Source organism: Bacillus rossius, chromosome 15, assembly GCF_032445375.1.
Source record: "Bacillus rossius redtenbacheri isolate Brsri chromosome 15, Brsri_v3, whole genome shotgun sequence".
NCBI lineage: Eukaryota > Metazoa > Arthropoda > Insecta > Phasmatodea > Bacillidae > Bacillus > Bacillus rossius.
Genome location: NC_086342.1, coordinates 27,907,439 through 27,922,225, shown reverse-complemented (window position 1 = coordinate 27,922,225; position 14,787 = coordinate 27,907,439). Strand labels below are relative to the sequence as shown.

The window sequence follows — 14,787 nt, the reverse complement described above, 5'->3', positions numbered from 1 at the left end:
TTGTGCTTTTTTATGCCAAAATGTTCACATGAATCATTTAAATTACAATTGTTAGCAACATTTACTGCTTGAAAGATGTCGGTGTATGATCCATTTTAAGTGATCACGCTATCAGCCTGAAGTACCAACCTGTGATACGAACCTGGATACAGGTAGCTTTATCTCACGTACAACAAGCAGCTAATATGATTGCAGGACAGTAGCTGGTGCAATAAAACTTTCTTTGCAACACATTCGACTTTTATATGCTCTGGTCTGATAAGTCATAACGCTTCATTGTCGGCACTGGAGTTTTTGGAACCGATGCCTTGAAAACCAAATACTTAATTAGAGCCACGATCATTTCGAAGATTCAGTTCACTCCTCGCGTGTATAATATCAAGAGTTTTTTTTCTTTCAAATTGTTCATTGGCCAATAACAAGGTCACGTTCACGATTGGGTAACCGATTATTCTCGTTGTTTGCAACTGGTTCGGGGCATTCATTTGCCGTTCAAGATAGATCATCGTCGTGAGGCATGCGTGTGTGCGGTTCAAGTGTGAACAGTCGTGGCTCCAACTGTTACTTAGGGGAAGCCTAAGATGTCCAAGTTCTGTCCCTGCCCGAACACGCCCGAATATTCACCTTCGGCCAACCTCGGAATTTGTTTTATTTTTGCGCAGGAAACATGAATTCAAATATTAAAGTGGTCGGTTAGGTTAGATACATTAAAACACTATGGATGGTTAGTTAGGTTAGTATAGCTACATTAAAATAAACAGAGAAATAGAAATATATATAAATAAACCTGAGGTTGGCCGAAGGTGAATATTCGGGCGTGTTCGGGCAGGGGACGGAACTTGATGGACATCTTAGGCTTCCCGTTACTGAGCCATCCTGCTGTGTGTTGTGTGCCGTGTCTGCTGCTCGATACGGTGCGGTGCGAGGGGTGGAGGTGGCCGGCAGCAGGCCAGGAGCGAGCTAATGCGCGCCTGTCGACAGGACCTCTGCCGCGCCAGGATGGCGACCAAGGCCCAGAACGAGAAGCCGGAGCCGCTGCACATGGGCCAGAGGATCGCGAGCCTGTCCCGGGAGTCGGAGGGCTCCAACAACAGCCCTTCGTCCCGCTCCAGCACCTCCTCGTGGTGAGCGCTGCTCCGACGTGACACTCCGTGATGGCCTTCTCAACCCTCGGCGGTGCCCGCTCGGCCGACTGAGCGCCCTTGCCCCGGTTGTTGGCGAGATCCAGGCGGGCACCCTTCTTTTAACAGACGAGAGAACCAAACGCCCGATTGTGCATCTTCGGTTTTTTTTTGTTCATTGTAAATAAATATGGTGGTGTTGATAAAAGGATACTAATGGCCGATTAGGTTAGGTTAGCTACATTATAAATACTTTAAAACATTGTGGACGGTTGATTTGGTAGGGTAGCTACATTAAAGATACGGAAAAAAAAAAACATGAACTTCGGGGAACTTCGGGTTTTGTCTCTCCCGTCTGTGAAAAGAAGGCTGCCCATATCCAGGCATGCGATCAGCATGGCCTGGACATCAATGACCGGTGGCTTTCGACCTTAATGGCATCGTTTTGTTATAGCTAACTGACTGCTTGCGATCCCAGAGTTAAAATTTGACGTGAACCATTTGTGTAGACCTCCATGCCATGTCTGGCCGTGACCAGCATCATTCGACCTCTGTGGCATGGAGCATCCAACTAATTGCTTCCGACGTCAGTGTCATAGTTGACGTGAACCATTTGTATAGGCCTCCATGCCATGTCTAGCTTTGACCAGCATATTTATACCTGCATGGCATGGTGTATCTAACAAACTGCTTCCGACTTCAGTGTCATAACATATCTGGTTGTAACCAGCATCTTTCAACCTCTTTGTCGTGGTGTACCTTAAAAATATATAGCAACCTCAGTGTCATAGTTCATATGAACTAACCACCCATGACCTCCATGGAATGAATAGCTATGACAAGCAGCTTACGACCTCAATGTTTTGTGGTTAGTTATAACCAGCCAACTGCTTACGACATAAGTGATAATGTTTATGTGAACCAAGCAATTACGTCCTCCATTGCATGCATGGTTACACAAGCAACTTACGACCTCAATGTTTTGTGGTTGGTTATAACCAGCCAACTGATTGCGTTCTAAGTAATGAAGTTGGCGTGAACCAACAAACTATGATCCCAATGTCATGGATGGCTGTGACCAGCAGCTTGCTACCTTTATTATGTGATTGCTTATAACCAGCCTAATGCTTGAAAACTCAGTGTAAAATTTGAAATTAACCATCCACCTTCGACCTCCATGACATGGATGGCTGGTGACAAGCAGCTTTACGACCTCAGTGCTGTGATTGGTTAAAACAAACCTAATGTTTCAACCTCAGTGTTAAAGTTGATGTGAACATGCCAACTGCCACCTCCATGACCTTAACATATGTGACCAGCAGCTAGCGACTACCATTGTATTACTGTTTATAACCAGCCAACATTTTTAATACTCTTGTCATAGATGAAATGAACAAACCAAATGCAAATTCAATTGTAGAGTTGGTCCTGTGTCTTAGTCTTCTGTTATATTGTTGTTTGAGACAAGCCAACTTTGATGTTCAACCACCCAGTTGTTACCTTTGTGACATCCATAGCATATTTTGTTTTAACCAGCTACAGTCAAATCATACTTCGATGTAAGTAGCACACCAGTCCATGGTGTCATATAGTGGTTAACTTAAATCCTAGCTGCCTGTAGCCAACATGGTTTAAGTAGTTTTAGCCAACAACTCGAGTACTCTGTGTCTTTATCATTTAGAATGAACCAATATTCAGTATGTATGATGCTGGGTTAACATGAATCTGGATACGTTTCTGGAATTTTTAATTGCTGTCGACACTTTGCATAATAATTAAAGTGTAAACCAACTTCAAAAAGCTTAACGAGATATGCATATGATGTACTATTTATTCTCTAGTGTGTTTTTAATTCATTTATTTTGATATACCTACATAATTTCACATTTTAGTAAATGTATCTGAAACATCTTAAGGGTTTGAAAACAAGTAACATTGATCTTTTGACTTTTAATAACAGCTTCATTCGAGAATTTTAACTGATTTATACACTAAATTAATATTTCTGAAAGTAAATTATTATTTTTTGGATAATGAAGAGTTACTTAATGTTTAAAGAATGCATATGTTTAGTAGTTTTTGTGAAAAAGCTGATATTATTTACAAAAAATTACAATAAAATTTTCTTTCACTTTCAAAGGAGTGAAGAACCAGCACTTACCAACATGGATATTTCCACAGGCCATATGGTTCTGGTGAGTTTGATATTTGCATGTTTCATCAACGTATGCAATTTTAAATGAGGGTGGGGGAGAAGAAACAGCAATATGACTTTGTTTTGTATTTTAAAAACATAAAAATCTCTTTCCTTTTCAGTCATACATGGAGGACCATCTCAAGAACAAATTTCGCCTTGAACAGGAATGGGAAGGATTATGCGCCTATGAGGCGGAACCATGTGCCGTGACAGTCGCTCAAAGGGTAAGGCTGCTCATATATTTATCAGTGATTACTTATATTTGATATAATTGTTTTTTTTAATTGATTATATTTGTCTCAAATAGAATTATAAATATATAACTTAACAGGAAGAAATACAAACAAATTATTTTAATTTGTACTGAATCCATACTTTTGCTCATGAAATTGGCCCCAAAGAAAATATGGAGCGTTCACAAAGAGTGATTCTGTAGCTGCTGCCAATTACTTTCATGACATTAATCAGGTACTAGATTCTTCCAGGAGATACACATTATCTTTTCTAAAGTACCAAGCTTGAATAATTTGTTGCTTACAAAAATTGTTAACTTATGCTAGTAGGTATACAGTACGGTCATGCAATACAATAATATTATGTTGAAAGTAATTTTTCTGATATTAAAAAAGTCCTTAATCAAATTGATTCCTTGGTGGCTTGTCTTAATTATATTACTTTTAATAGAATGAAATAACAATAGTGTTTGCCAGTGTACAAGAAAATAGTCGTATTTACCTATGGCGGTAATTTAGTTTCAAAACATCTAAATGTAACTCTTATCCTTTTAAATGTACTAACCGTCAGTCCATTCAATTTAAAAATAAAATGTGATTACATAGATTAAAACATTTAGACCATGAGTACATTTCTATTGTGTTAGATTAAATTTTTTTATTGTGTTTATTGATGTATTACTATGAGCTTATATGATAAAACATTACCTTTTAAGTATATAAAAGTATTTGTGACTGATGAGCCAAGAAACTGTCCACCATTTTTAATTGTGATGTAACGGCGGCCAACTTTGATGACCTATTTACCTTGACCTTGATCTTGAACTTTGACTTTGCCCTCGCCGGGTTCGAACCGAGGACACTTGGCATAGGAATGTTTTAAAATTAAAATTGTAATAAATTATTTTTTATAGATTTAAAATTTTTTCCCTAATTAACATATCATTTACGGATTTTCAGTTCAGCGGGAAAAAAATTATTAAAAAATGTTGGAAGTTCTTTTTATTAAAATTGCATTAATTAATTTATTAATAATTTTAACAATATTCCCGATTTTATAGATTACAATTTTCAAGATTAATTTCAAGAAGGTTTGCGGATTTTCAAGATGGCGACTATAAAGAAAATTTCAACATTCGGGAGTAGGGTGCTAGATTTCAAGATGGTAAAAATTCAAGGGTACTGAGGTCAATGTAACAGTTAAGGTCGAGGTTCAAGGTCAACGTCGAGGTTCAAGGTCAAGGTAAAAGTTTAAGGTCAAGTTCACAGGTAAGGTCGTCGGTGTCAAAGTTCAAGGTCGAGGTAAAAGTCAAGTTCATACAATATGGCCGCCGTGACGTCACAATACAAGATGGCTGTCGGCTCCAGAAAATACTTTTCTATAATACTTGTATCAAAATAGGTTTACTTCGCCAAACAACCTTATACTAGGTCAATATTAAGAGGTTCAAGGCAAAATGTTGTACTTATTTTATCTGTGCTTATATGTACGCGTATAATTATAAATCAAGCCTTTTTTTATTTTTGTTCAGGAGGAGAACATTAAGAAGAACAGATATCCTGACATTTTGCCATATGACCATGCCCGTGTGGTTCTTAACGACTTGACCAACATATCTGGATCGGATTACATCAATGCCTCAACAATAGTAAGCTAATTTTATTTGATTGTTTATTACAGTTAATAACTATTTTTACATGTAAAAGTAGGCACTTTCAGTATGGTTATTGCGCTGTGCTTATTCAACACCCTTTAAAGACATTTTAGGAAATAGTTAAGAAGCTGACACACATAATGGCACAAGTATGCTAATGTGTGTACTCGCAGGACTTTCGGCCGGCACTATACAACGTGTGTGTGTTCGCAGGAATTTCAGCCGGCACTATACATGTGTGTGTGCTCGCAGGACTTTCAGTCGGCACTATACATGTGTGTGTGTCTCGCAGGACTTTCGGCTGGCACTATACAACGTGTGTGTGCTCGCAGGACTTTCGGCCGGCACTATACATGTGTGTGTGCTCGCAGGACTTTCAGTTGGCACTATACATGTGTGTGTGTGCTCGCAGGACTTTCAGTCGGCACTATACAACGTGTGTGTGCTCGCAGGACTTTCAGCCGGCACTATGCACGTGTGTGTGTGCTCGCAGGAATTTCAGCCGGCACTATACATGTGTGTGTGCTCGCAGGACTTTTGGCCGGCACTATAAATGTGTGTGTGCTCGCAGGACTTTTGGCCGGCACTGTAAATGTGTGTGTGCTCGCAGGACTTTCAGTCGGCACTATACATGTGTGTGTGCTCGCAGGACTTTCAGTCGACACTATACAACGTGTGTGTGCTCGCAGGACTTTCAGTTGGCACTATACATGTGTGTGTGTGCTCGCAGGACTTTCAGTCGGCACTATACAACGTGTGTGTGCTCGCAGGACTTTCGGCCGGCACTATACATGTGTGTGTGCTCGCAGGACTTTTGGCTGGCACTATAAATGTGTGTGTGCTCGCAGGACTTTTGGCCGGCACTATAAATGTGTGTGTGCACGCAGGACTTTCAGTCGGCACTATACCTATGTGTGTGTGCCCACGCAGACGGACCACGACCCGCGCAACCCGGCCTACATAGCAACGCAGGGCCCGCTGCCGCACACGGCGCCCGACTTCTGGCAGATGGTGTGGGAACAAGGCAGCGTCGTCATGGTGATGCTGACGCGCTTGACGGAGAACGGCAGCGCCATGTGCCACCGCTACTGGCCGGAGGAGGGCTCCGAGCTCTACCACATATACGAGGTGAGCCCTGCCGCCTGGTCAGTGGTGTATCTACGTTGGTGAGGACGTTCCAAGGTGTTTCTAAGCGCGGGATCGCCTCTGAGCTGACATGTAGTCATCTCGTCGTGTATAGGAAAACTATGAGATTTGAGTGGTAACCGTGACGTTCTTTCAAAAATATGTTCTGTGTGTTTCATGCCTAAATGTATTCTAAAATGCACATATTCGACGTCTAACACTATTTTATAGACGAAATACGGAAACAGATCTACTCAAAAGCCCTCAGTGTATCCTTAATTTATTTTCGTAAACAGATACTCTAGGATACCTATTGTTACGATTTACTGGGTTCGTAAAGGATAGCCCAATTAATAGATTTTACTACACACTACACAGTTTTATTGATGGCCACTACTTATGTCACTTACAAATAATCTTCAAAAATGGCAAATAATAAATTGCACTTAAAAATAATGTTGCTTCCCCAGTCACTCATTTCTTACAATCCACACACCTCGCGGGGCCGCACCCCTGGTGCAACTGACGCCCCCGTAAGCCCCAAGGGAGCGTCGCAAACCGCGAGCAACTGCCGGGAATTATCTGATATAGTGTATCGCCATCCGACATATCCAACACGGGTATAAAAAAATCAGGGCTTAAATTAAACAGCGAAAGAAAGGAATTTGCTTGAGAAAGCACAACTTTTGTGGCAAGTACGACAAAACATTATTTATTAATCTGAATATCTGAAATCAAACTATTACAAGCATTAAAAGAATATAAGCATTCGCCGGTACATATTAACTAAATCGGGCCCGATGCTATAAACTATATATATATATATATATATATATATATATATATATATATATATATATATATATATATATATATATATTCATACCCAGCACATGATAGGGAAATATAAAAATACCCTAAACTTAACATCAGTTACAATAGACACCTTATAGTGATTTAAAATCTCTGATAAACCAAGTTCAAGCTAGTTAACATCTTCCTGGTTACGCGACGTGCTCAAGTGTTCGGGGGGGCGGGTACCCTTAAAACGTTCAACGCGAGTCTCTACCATTTGAATTTCATTATAAGTTTCAATTATTTACTTCACGTGTCCATATCATAAAGTTGTTAAATGTAGCTGGGGAAAAACAGACCTCCGACGTAAAATAACACTCTCAGGCTTGACGTAATTATTTCTGCCACCAATCTCTTGCAGCATAACCCCGTTGCACAAGGGGAATCACAAGGGAAGTCACTCACGTATCGGCTCGTCGTCTCCGTTGGATTAGCGAATCCTCGCTAAACCCCACTGGTCCTCAGGCCAGTCGGTGCTGACGGCTATACTCGCCGGAAGGAGCCTCGTTCCGCCGCGATAGTACCGCGACCCTCTTCTTGACGAGCTTTACAGTTACTCTTGCACACAGATACCAACGAGTTATTTTGCTGTCCAAGCCGGCCCCACACTCGCAAAAGTCTTTTTTTTTTTTGCGAGGCCGCTTGCGCGGACCACCTCACACACCGGCCCGTCGTCCAGAACAGCTGATCGCCTGCCTCCCCTCCCCTCCTTCAAAAAAAGGGAGGGGAAAAAGTCTGTCTCCCTCGCGCGCATGCGCGCTGTGCTCGTGATTTGTCTCATTTTACCCCGATCACCACTTGTCCAACTTTGCTATGTCGCATTTATAATTAAAATAGTTTTATACAAATGCAAATATATAACTACATTATAAATATAACTAATAAACACAATTATTTAATGATATTCTCACTAACTGTTACCAGGTGCTCTCGGGCGACACTAGCGCTGAAAAACGTTACCAATATTTCAAAAATACCGCCGTACGGATAACACCAATACTCAAATAAACTATACTAAAGGAAAACTATAATATAAACTTCCTTTTAATTTCCTTGTAAAACGGTACCCCGAGAAAAGGGGTACAATATCCCCCAAAAAAATTTTTTAAAAATAAAACTAAGATAATAACAATTTCTTTGGGCAGGTACCAATAAAAACATAGAATAAAACATTTAAACACTTATAGAAGGAAATAAATCACAGCCTTAGAATCACAAACAGATCGCGGAAAATTTCTCAAAAAAACACGAGTCAAGAGACATGATAGAACACACACTGAATAGAGTGGTACCTCACTCCGAAAGCTAAACTAAACCTACCCCAAAATTAATGCACTAAAAAAAATTACCAAAAACTTATAAATAACAAAAACGTACGGCGTATACCATACAACCATACCACTATATGAGCACTCTTTACAATCTCTAAAACGTAATTACCAACAAGACTAAACCCTAATAACTTAGAAAACTATAAAATACCATATTTAAGATTTCTTAGAATAAGGTTTAAGGTGGCTAACATGTGCTTTTTTCACAAACTTCCCTTTTTCCACATCTTCTAGAAGCACCGTAACTGGACCTAAAAACTTCCTAATTATAAAAGGCCCGGCAAACGCAAATTGCAATTTAGCACTAAGGTATTTTCCCTTATCACTGGCTAAAAATTGGCGGCATAACACCTCTTGACCTTCCCTATAAGGGTTTGCAATTCTCCCCTTATTATATTTCTGGGCTAACTTTGAGCGAGCTTTACCCAGATTTTTTGACACCTCGGTCCAAACCTTCTCCAGAAGGCGGGGGCTAGACACCGTAAAGTTAGTTGGCTCAATTCCCTATATGTTCAACAAGGGATGACATAGTTCTCGTCCCAAAAATACACTAGCAGGGGTGTAACCTGTGCTTCCATGTTGCGTCATATTTAATCCCAGATTTAAAAATTCCGGTGACTCATCCCACTTCCTATGCTGTTCATGGTGAAAAATCGTTAACACTGCTTTCACCCCCTTATTCAATCTTTCCACTAAATTCGGTTGCGGATAGTGTGAACTAGTGTTTACGTGTTTAATACCCCAGCTAAAACACATCTGCTGGAAACTTTGACTATTAAAATAACTCGCATTATCTGAAACCAATTGCTCGGGTCCCCCAAAAAGCTTCCAGACTCTCTCAACTAAGGCGGAAATCACCCTGGCGCTTTTCATATCCCGCATAGGTAATAGTCAGTAGCGAGGCATGAGGTTTACATGAGGGGAAGCAATAACTCCGTTCACACCAAAACATGATTTGGTTGGGGGGGGGGGGTCTGGGGGCCCTCCGCCGGGAAAATATGGATTTCAAGGTACAAAATGGTGCTATTTAAGTAGTTTTCTTAACTGAACATTGACTATTCCACAGGTAGAAAAATTGACATTTTTTTTAAATACATTATTTTTGAAAAATAATGATTGACTTTAATTATTCTGATAGTAAAATACCTACTCTACATTACTTATATACTAAGTGGGAGTGTAGTATCATCGTACGCCCACAAATCCCCCACGCACTGCCAGCCAACAGCCCGCGGGAGAGATGCGCGCGCCCCGAGAGACGACCGCCGACTGAAACGCGACATCGCCACCTGCCGTGCCGAACTGTACCGGACATAGCCGAAGCAGTCGGCGGAAAAATTCCACCGTCTGCTTCGGCCATGTTCGCTCCAGTTCGGCAAGAAAGCGTTACCTTCGTAGCTTCTACCGCGTATTTTTCCAGCCAATCCCCTCCCTGAACCTTTGTACCATGCCACCCCCCTTCCGAAAGGAAACTACTGCGGCAGCCTTCCTGCTGAAAGCGATCCTACCAGCGCTTCTAAACCTAGCAACGCTTCTAAAACAGCATGTTTTTGTGTCAACGAGTTCTTTTCTTATAGCGCACAGCGCACAGTATTGGGTCCCAAGAAGATAGTGTAAAACATACATACACCTAACTGCACGAGCCAAAGTAAAATACTATTCTGAATAAAATATTTATTTAAAAAGTACAATGTCTGGAAACTGCCTGGGCAAGCACTGCTTGCCTTGCTTGCCCTGACGAGACGCCACTGGTAATAGTACACAAAATTTACTGAAACCATCTAATAAAATTAAAACACAATTGTTCCCTTTCAATGATCGGGGCAGGGGCCCAAACACGTCAACATAGGCCCTTTCCCAGGGCCTGGAAAGGCTTTCCACTGAATAAAAACCTACCTTATTATTCACCGGCTGCTTAGCTAATTGACAGGCTTCGCACCCCTTTACATACTCTTCCACATCCTTTTTTAAACTTTCCCAATAAAAATGTTCAGAAATTTTATCGAGGGTTTTCTGTTTTCCACCATGTCCCCCTATTACAGAGTCGTGAAAATAACGTAGAATCATGGGCCTCATCAAAACAGGGATTACCAGCCTTCTCTTTCCACCTTGCACTCTATAAATTTGGTCTTTAAATATCTGAAATTCATCATCTTTCGATCCTCGCATACGAGTCTTAATATTTTGTATTTCTTGATCCTTATCCTGATATTCTTTAATATTTTCAAAACTTTCCGGAAAACCCCACAGCACATTACAAAGTTCATTTTCCCTTGGTTCGCCATTCTCGCCTTCTTCCTTACTATCACTGTGCTCATTTTCACTTCCTTCGCCTTTATCATCTCCCTGCCAACTCCCTACCTCTTCCTCGTCTGGTTCGCTACCAAAATTCTGTGAATCATACATTCGAGAGAGGGCATCGGCAATGACGTTTTCACGTCCCTTAAGATGGTGAATTTTAAACCTAAAACGAGTTAACCTCATAACCCATCTTCCTATTTTTCCCAATTGGCGGGGATGGGAGAATAACCAAGTTAATGCTTCATAATCAGTCCACAGATCGAATTCCGCGTGCTCTAGAAAATTTTCAAATCGCTCAATAGCATAAATACACGCCAACGCCTCCTTCTCATATACGCCATATTTTTGTTCATGCCTATTCAATGTTCTACTTACATACATAATTGGGTGAAACCCGTCTTTACCTTCTTGAAGCAAAACTCCCTCTAACGCTTTGCTAGAGGCGTCTACTTGCACTACGAATCTTTTTTCAAAGTCCGGTAACATTAATATGGGGGGTTCAGAGATCGCTTTTTTCAGTTTCAAAAAGGCTTGTTCTTGCTCATCTCCCCATACAAAAATTTGCCCTTTCTTTTTTAGCTGATTTAGGGGAACACAAATATCGGCATACTCAGGGATAAATTTACTAAAAAAACCTATCATTTCCAAAAACCTCATAACTCCTTTAACGTTTTTTGGCGCAGGGAAATTAACAATTGGGGCAATTTTTTCGCGGTCCATTTGTAATACACCCTCCCCTACTTCAAAACCCAGGAACTTAATCTTACTTTGCGCCCAACACACTTTTTCCGGGTTTACTGTAAATCCGGCATCTCTTAATTTTTCCAAGACCTTTCTCAAATGCTGAAGATGTTGCTCAAAACTCTCGGAAAATACACAAATATCATCTAAAAAACTTAAAACAAACTTATATTGAAAATCCTGCAAAATATTTCCTAAGATACGAGATAAACATTGCGCTCTAAAATTGACCCCAAATGGTACCCTCTTCCATTCATACTGCCCCCAGGGTGTAACAAATCCTGTAAACTTTTGACTGGTTTTTTCCAGGACGCACTGGTGAAAAGCAGCATTTAAATCTAACACCGTAAAATATTTAGCTTTGCTTAAATATTGAAAAATAATTTCGATTTTTGGTAAGGGGAAAGGATCCAGCCTAATTTTCTGGTTGAGCAAACGATAATCCAAAACTAAACAATATTCTCCCGGCTTTTTCTTTTTTACTAAAAAGGCTGGAGAAGCATAATTTGAGTTGGAAGGAGCAATGATCTCTTGTTTCTCAAGTTCCTTAATTATTTGCCGAAAAGCTTTCAATTTGGGAGGGGCACATTGGTATGGCACACAATTAACCGGGGTGTTATCTGTCAGCTCAATTTTATAGGGAGCCAACTCGCATTTACCCACCTTTTTACATATCACGTCATTAAAATCCTCTATGATCCTCTCTATTTGCTTCACCTCTTCCGTATTTAAACGCTCCTTCACACCCTCAATACCACCACAAATAACCCTACCTTTCTTCCCTTTTCCAAACGGTACTTTCACACTTGGTTCAAACCCAAACCTCACTTCTTTTCTTTTACAATTAATAACTGCCTGGGTATCCGTGAGGAAATCCATCCCTAAAATCAGTTCGCTGACTAAATTCGGCATGACAAAAAACTCCCTGTCCCAGGAAAACTTATCAATTTTTACATGCAACCTTACCCGTTCAGCGCACTCATACACTTTCCCGTCCGCTAATTGCACCTTAATCACTTCTTCTTGAACAATTTTCTTCCCTTTAAATTTTTTATTTTCTCGCTGGCATTCCACCAAATAATTTCTGTTTATAAAACTTTTATTTGCACCCGTATCCACGAGTGCTTTAACCGCCTTTCCCTCTATTTCAACGCCAATATTGAAAGTGTTTGAACTCCTCATCACCGCTAAAAAATGTTTATTTCCGAACCTAAGTCTACGTAGCTCGGCTTTCATGCCACACCTCCGTGCCCAATGCCCCCGTTTACCACAAAAACCACATACCACATCTTTTGCTTTATTCTTTTTGCACTCCTTCAACACGTGACCCCTCACTCCGCAACCATAACAAGCCCTTAATCCCTTAACCTCAGCGACGTATTGGACTTTTTTTCTTTTAAAACAAAAACGGGCTAAATGCCCGGCCCGCCCACAATAACTACACTCACATTTTTCTTGCCCTCTCCTACTCATTACTCTATCCCGCTCCACAACTTCACTCTCAACCTCCTTATCCTCCTCTCCTACCCTACTGCTACCCACGCTTACTACATCAGTCTTATTATCCACTCGCCTTTTATCGTACTCACGACGCATGAACATAACATTATCGACCTCAACAGCCAAAGAATTCAATTCCACTAAATTCCCCGGATATTTGACAAAACTGCATTCCCTTCTGATATCAGGATTCATATTTTCGATAATTATATCGACTACCGCCCTTTCACTCAGCTCCAATCCAAAAACCTTCAAATACAACTTAATATCATTTACATATTCCACAGTTTTTTCATCAAATTTTTGAAACCTAAATATATATTGCTGCACTAATCCCAATTTTTTTTTACGCGGGCACAATCTACTCCACAAATTTTCTTTCACCTCGCTCCAATTTTTCTCGCGTTTTATGCCGTCGGTAATTACGGCGTGGGCTACCCCCGAACATTTACTTGCCAGACTTTTCATCAAAATTTCCTGATTCACCTTATAATTTAATTCCAGGAATTTTTCCACTTCCCTACAAAATAAAATCCAATCTTCGATTTCCCCCCGTTGCAAGTTGGGAACCGCCTTAATATTCTCCAACCATGACATTTTATCCAGCTTATTTTCCAATTCTCTGTCGACACGTCGCGGAATTTGTTTATGCGATTCCTTACCTTCTTTTAACATTTCAGCTAGCAATTGCAATTGCAACATAGGCCAATCATCCTTCTCATCTACCACTACCCCAAGACTTTCCAAATTACTAACCACATTTTCTTTCGTAAATTGGTGAACCCACTCCGAAATGGCGGTCTCGTGTAACCCCGGCACCCCTTTAATACCTTCCATGATGACTTTATTTTCAACTTGGCCTTCCGGATTACTTTTTTCCTGAACTTCACGTATCGCCCTTTCGGCCGGGCGACTACCCGATACCCATCCCTCAGTTTTAAATATTCAAAAAATAATTTGCGAAGCTCGTCGGGGTGCACATCGTTAGTTACAGTCAAACCCGCAGCCTGAACGTTACTTAGTAACTCGGGCTTAGTCAGCTTATAGATCCAGCTAACAGGCATCATTGAAATTACGCCAATACCAACCACAACCGCTATGCTTAGCCACAAGCAAATCCCAGGAGCAGAGTGACGCATTTGACGCCCCCGTAAGCCCCAAGGGAGCATCGCAAACCGCGAGCAACTGCCGGGAATTATCTGATATAGTGTATCGCCATCCAACATATCCAACACGGGTATAAAAAAATCAGGGCTTAAATTAAACAGCGAAAGAAAGGAATTTGCTTGAGAAAGCACAACTTTTGCGGCAAGTACGACAAAACATTATTTATTAATCTGAATATCTGAAATCAAACTATTACAAGCATTAAAAGAATATAAGCATTCGCCGGTACATATTAACTAAATCAAGCCCGATGCTATAAACTATATATATATATATATATATATATATATATATATATATATACTCATACCCAGCACATGATAAGGAAATATAAAAATACCCTAAACTTATCATCAGTTACAATAGACACCTTATAGTGATTTAAAATCTCTGATAAACCAAGTTCAAGCTAGTTAACATCTTCCTGGTTACGCGACGTGCTCAAGTGTTCGGGGGGGCGGGTACCCTTAAAACGTTCAACGCGAGTCTCTACCATTTGAATTTCATCATAAGTTTCAATTATTTACTTCACGTGTCCATATCATAAAGTTGTTAAATGTA

At 40.5% G+C, this 14,787-nt stretch overlaps 1 protein-coding gene across 1 annotated transcript in view; it reads left to right on the top strand.

Annotated features, from left to right (window-relative positions):
• LOC134539704 (receptor-type tyrosine-protein phosphatase N2) overlaps positions 1–14,787 on the top strand; it is a 251,035-nt gene that overhangs the window by 215,595 nt on the left and 20,653 nt on the right. The window contains exons 19-23 of the mRNA XM_063381924.1: positions 982–1,124; positions 3,262–3,316; positions 3,438–3,542; positions 5,084–5,200; positions 6,137–6,334. Coding sequence (XP_063237994.1) covers positions 982–1,124; positions 3,262–3,316; positions 3,438–3,542; positions 5,084–5,200; positions 6,137–6,334 — 618 coding nt within the window. The remainder of the gene's footprint in view (positions 1–981; positions 1,125–3,261; positions 3,317–3,437; positions 3,543–5,083; positions 5,201–6,136; positions 6,335–14,787) is intronic.